We start from the raw sequence: 5,316 nt of genomic DNA, 5'->3' as shown, positions 1-5,316 counted from the left end.
TTTGTTTTACTATGGTTGCAAATATCAAAAAAACTTCTATATGTGGACACGGCACCAGAGTTTAGGTTAGTGGTTTTCAAAATGCTGACACGCCGAGCTCAAAAGGTTCCGCCATCACTGGCCCTAGACACAGGGTCATTTAAGCCCGGATTTTGAGAAATGCATAGAGAAAGACTCATGAAACAATATTCATTTCATCATTTCATGCATCACAACCAAAGCATGAGAAATCTCAAGGTCGTGGATTTTGGCATGCATTAAATCCCAGCCCTAGAGTTCAAGGAGTCAAAAGCACCCAATGGGACCTTTCAGGGGTATTTGTCCAATTGTACCTTGATGGGCACATGGATGACAAATTTCATCCATGGCCATTTGTGCATAGGACAGCTTCCACCCTGCCACATGTCTCACCTGTGGAGGGACTGGAACAGCTGGAGTGGCCACAGGTTCTACCACATTGCTCATTCTGGCAGGAGGAGGACAGCTGTTTGCTGCATAGTAATTTCTGAGTTTCTTACCATGATTTTTACCCTAGAAGTAAATGAAATGGGTAATCACCATGGTGAAAATTTGTCAAACGAATTAATATATTCACTTAAAAAAACAGAAAAAAGAAAAAAACCTACAAACAATACTAACTACATTTTATTCTTTCAGATATGCCACACTAGGGTAAATAGACCACTACTAGATGTGATTACTTGATCTTAAAGTAAATGTCTATTCTTTGGTTCTAACAGGATGATTACATTTATCTGGGAATGATAAGGGAACAAAGCCAAAAGAAATTAATTTCCTATATATTTTAGAAAAGTATTACATTTTACAGCCATCTGTGTCCTTCCCAAACATGTTGCCTTTCCTACGCCACTGCCCGAATATAAATTTCATAATACTCTGATCTAATCTACTTTATAAGTCTGTGACAAAATGGATAATCCAATTATTTTTACAGACATAGCTCTTACAGAGTAGCTTTTTACTTTGTGCATTAGATCACCTGCTGCTCACAAAAATCCTGTGAAAGGAACTGGTTAATATTATCCACATAGGACAGCTGAAGAGCCATGATCCAAGTGTGGGGACCTGCCACCAACACCCAACATTCAATAGGGCCACGCAGTGCAGCAGAGCTTGAGGCAGGCCTTCCGAGTCCAAAGCAAGGCCCTGGTTCACCACAGCAAGATGGCTGCAGATGCACTGTGAACCTCTATTAAAATGGATTTGCTTCTCTCATTGTGTTTCCTTTAAGTTATTATTCACATGATTATTCACATGACTATACTCCTTGGAACTGCTGCAAATTGGTGGGAAGGGTCAGTGATCTAAAAGCATCCTAAATGAGGAGGGGAAAGTATATTATTCTTTGAACTACTTTGTAAAAATCAAACTTGTAGGCATTTATTTACCATCTATTATATGCTAAGCCTTAAAGGAATTAGAGTTAGCACACACTCTAGAGGAGATGACAGATACATAGTGATGCGCTAAGTTCTACCTTCTGACCACTCACCATGGTTGCAGTGACCTCCATGGGGTCAAAAACCCAGTGGTCATACCTGTGCCTTCATCATATTCTAACTCTAAGCAGCATGATACAATTGATGCTCTCTCCTTCTATTGTCTTCTATGATTCCCTCTCACACCCCTACCTCTCATTCTCTAAATGCTATGGTGTCCAAAGCCCTACCCTCAGTTCTCTTCTCTATCTACACTCAAACTCTCAGTTACTTTACCCAGTCTCATAGCTTTAAAATATAATGACTAAGTTGCTGACTCCCAAAACTATCTATCTCCATCCCTGTTAGAAACTCAATGTCTGTGTCCCGCCAAACATATACAGTATTGAAATCTAATCTCAATGTGATTGTATTAGGAGGTGATTGGGTCTTCAGGGTGGAGCCTAATTAGTGCCCCTTTATGAAGTACACCTCGCCCTCCACCTCCCATGTGAGAGTATCAGCCGGCCATCTGCAATCTGGAAGAGGGTCCTCACCAGAACCCAACTGTGCTGCACCCTGATCTCAGACTTCCAGCCTCCACAACTTTGAGAAATAAACATTCACTGTTTAAGCCACCCGGTCTCTGGTAATTTGTTATAGCAGCCCCAACAAACTAAGGCAATCCTTGACCTTCAGAGCCCCCTATCCAAATGACTTCCTGCCATTGACACTCTGCAGTCTTAAGAGGCATGTCCAACTTAAAATATCTAAAAAATAACTTCTGGTTCCTCCCTCACAGAACTCTCTCATCACTGCCACCACCACTAAGTCATCCACACACAATGTCGGTGAAATGGCACTCAAGACGGACCAGTGATCCTTTCGATCCCTTCCCTCCTTAGAACCCAACACGTCTAGTCCACCAGCCAGTCCTATCTGCCTACCTTCAAAAAGATATCCTAAGTCATGCCACTTCTTGCCATGGACACTACAAAATCTACAGTAATCCAAGCTAGCAACATTTTCTACATGCAGCAAGAACTCCTTCCTGGGTTCTGCTCTCACTCTGTCCTCCTAATTCTCCTCATACCAGCTAGAGTGGTAATTGCAGACATAAATGAGATCATGCCACTTTCTCATGTAGAATCTTCCAATGGTTTCCCACTACACTTAAAATCGACACATCTTATCCATAAGGGCCCACATGATCAGACCCTGCCCGCTTTTCAGATTTTATGTCATACAGCACCCCTTCCCCCAGGTCATCATACTCCGGCCTCACTGGCCTTCGTTGTCTTCCCTAAACATACCAAATTCATTGTAGCTCCAGAGCCTTTGTACTTGCTGTTCCTTCTGCCTAGAATGATCTTCTCTCAGCAGCATGGGTGGCTCCTTCTCATCTCTCAGGTCTCAAATCAAGCAGCAACTCACTCAATCTGAAGTTAATGCCCATCCCTACCTACTCCCCCCCACCCCCATACACACTCTCTTTCCATCACATTACCACATTATGTGTCTAAAATGATATTATTTACTTGTTTTCTCTCTTTTCTACTCTCTGGAATGTAGACTCCATGGAAAATAAGAACCCTGTCTGTCTCGTTTACTGTTCTAGCCCAATGTCCAGAACAGTTTCTAGCATATAGTAGGCAACAAGTAAATATTTGCTGGATCAATGAGTCAAGAAGTATAATGGAGATAACAAAGAAGGAAGAACACAGAGAAGGAATTTCTTACTTCTTCCTGAAGGTGTCAGGTATGACCTCCTTGAAAAAGCAACATGTAAGGTCATCTTTTAAAAGGAACAAAAGTTTACCAGGCAGCTAAGGAGTGAGGAGGAAGAAAACTGCGAACAAAGGAAATGGTCTGAGCAAAGGTCCCTCCTGCTGGATAGATGGTCTTCAAGATCGTTTAGAGAAAAGGTAGGAGCTGAGATACAAGGAATGGAGGTGAGGGGCGGGTGCGGGGGGGCTAATCCTTAGTGGTTCTGGCCATGACACAGAACTTGGACTTTAGAGGCAGCAGGGGACCACTGAAGAACTTTAAGCGAAGTCGTGACATGACTGGATTGCATTTGATAAAGATTATCCTGGGATCCCCATGGGGATAAATTAGAGTGAATCGAAGCCAGAAGCTGGGAATATAGAGAAGAGAGCCAAAGACAAATCCCCAGGACACTAAAATATAGAATGCAGTAGAGAATGAGGATCCAGAAAATGAGAGGAGACTGCTTGGCCTATGAAGTAAGATGAAAATCAAACAAGTGTGGTATCGTGCAAGCCTAGAACAAGTTGATTCAAAAGAAGAGTGTAGTTAAATACATTATAACCCAAGAACTCTACTTCCAGGTATTATCAAACGGAAACCACATCTAAGGAGATTTTTATAACAATGTTCCTAGAAGGACTGTTTGTAACAACTGAACAGTGAAAACAAACTGTCTGTCTACAACATAATGGGTAAATTGTAGTCTATTCAGACAATGGGATACTTGAATGATTGGCAACTTGAATGATTCTCCTAACAAAATGTTGAATAAAAAGAGTAAGTTGCAGAAAAAGATACTTAAGAATAATCTTTTTAATATGGAGGTTAAAAATATTTTTTAAAAAACCCACTACATATTATATAGGAAAACACATGTAGCGAAAGTACAAAACAAGTGTGGGAACAAGAAATACCAATCAGTATAGTGACTACATCTGGGAGCACGGGAAGGAATTGGGGGGTGAGGGGGAGAGAAAGGTGCTCTTCAAATGATTTGATGCTTTTCATTCTTTTAATTAGAAGGCAAATACACATGTACATTATATAAACAAGAGTGGTTCACTAGGTCAAATGCTACTGTCGGATCAAAACACAGAGGTTAATGAATTAATGCTTGGATTTGAAAAGACAGAGATCAAGAGTAAACTTGGTAAGAACCATTTCAGTAGCGCAGTGAGGGATGAAAGGCGTGTAAGTAGCTTAAGGAGACAATGGGAGGTGTGAAAGTGAAGATAACCAGTACAGGCAACTTTTTAGAAGAATTCTACTATGATGTGGAACAGAGAAATACAGTATAGAGTTAGCGGGAGAAACGGATCAGTGAAAGATTTTTTAAAAGGTAAGTTGTCTTTTCATTTTTTTGCATGTATCTGTCCAATTTTCCCAACACCACTTATTGAAGAGACTGTCTTGACTCCATTGTATGCTCTTGCCTCCTTTGTCAAATATTACTTGAGCATAGTGGTTTGGGCCGATTTCTGAGTTCTCTATTCTATTCCATTGGTCTATATGTCTGTTCTTGTGCCAGTATCAGGCAGTTTTGAGAACAGTGGCTTTGTAATATAGCTTGATATCTGGTACTGAGATCCCTCCTACTTTGTTCTTCTTTCTCAGGATCGCTGCAGCTATTCAGGGTCTTTTTTTATTCCAGATGAATTTTTGGAGAGTTTGTTCTAGGTCTGTGAATATGCCATTGGTATTTTAATGGGAAGTGCATTGAATCTATAGATTGCTTTGGGTAGTATGAACATTTTAATGATGTTGATTCTACCAATCCATGAACATGGTATGTTCTTCCATCTGTTTATGTCTTCCTCTATCTCTTTTTTCAGTGTCCTGTAGTTTTCCGAGTACAGGTCTTTTACCCCCTTAGTTAAGTTTATTCCTAGGTATCTTACTTTTTTTGGTGCGATAGTAAATGGGATTGTTTTTTTACTCTCTCTTTCTGTAAGTTCACTATTGGTGTATAAAAATGCCATAGATTTCTTGGCATTAATTTTGTATCCTACTACATTGCTGAATTCATTTATTAAGTCTAATAATTTTTTGATGGGGTCTTTAGGGTTTTCTCTGGATAGAATCATGTCATCTGTGAAAAAGGACAGTT

The 5,316-nt window shown here is 40.3% G+C and overlaps 1 protein-coding gene across 5 annotated transcripts in view; it reads right to left on the bottom strand.

Moving 5' to 3' along the window:
* ZMAT3 (zinc finger matrin-type 3) overlaps positions 1-5,316 on the bottom strand; it is a 33,358-nt gene that overhangs the window by 9,542 nt on the left and 18,500 nt on the right. For 4 of the 5 annotated variants that reach the window (XM_014452341.2, XM_006084903.3, XM_006084904.3 and 1 more), the window contains exon 3: positions 412-531. The exons of the other annotated variant lie outside the window; for it this stretch is intronic. In XM_014452341.2, coding sequence (XP_014307827.1) covers positions 412-531 — 120 coding nt within the window. The remainder of the gene's footprint in view (positions 1-411; positions 532-5,316) is intronic. 5 annotated transcript variants of the gene reach the window in all.

This window comes from Myotis lucifugus, unplaced genomic scaffold, assembly GCF_000147115.1.
Source record: "Myotis lucifugus unplaced genomic scaffold, Myoluc2.0 scaffold_14, whole genome shotgun sequence".
NCBI lineage: Eukaryota > Metazoa > Chordata > Mammalia > Chiroptera > Vespertilionidae > Myotis > Myotis lucifugus.
This window is presented reverse-complemented; position numbering and strand designations above follow the sequence as displayed.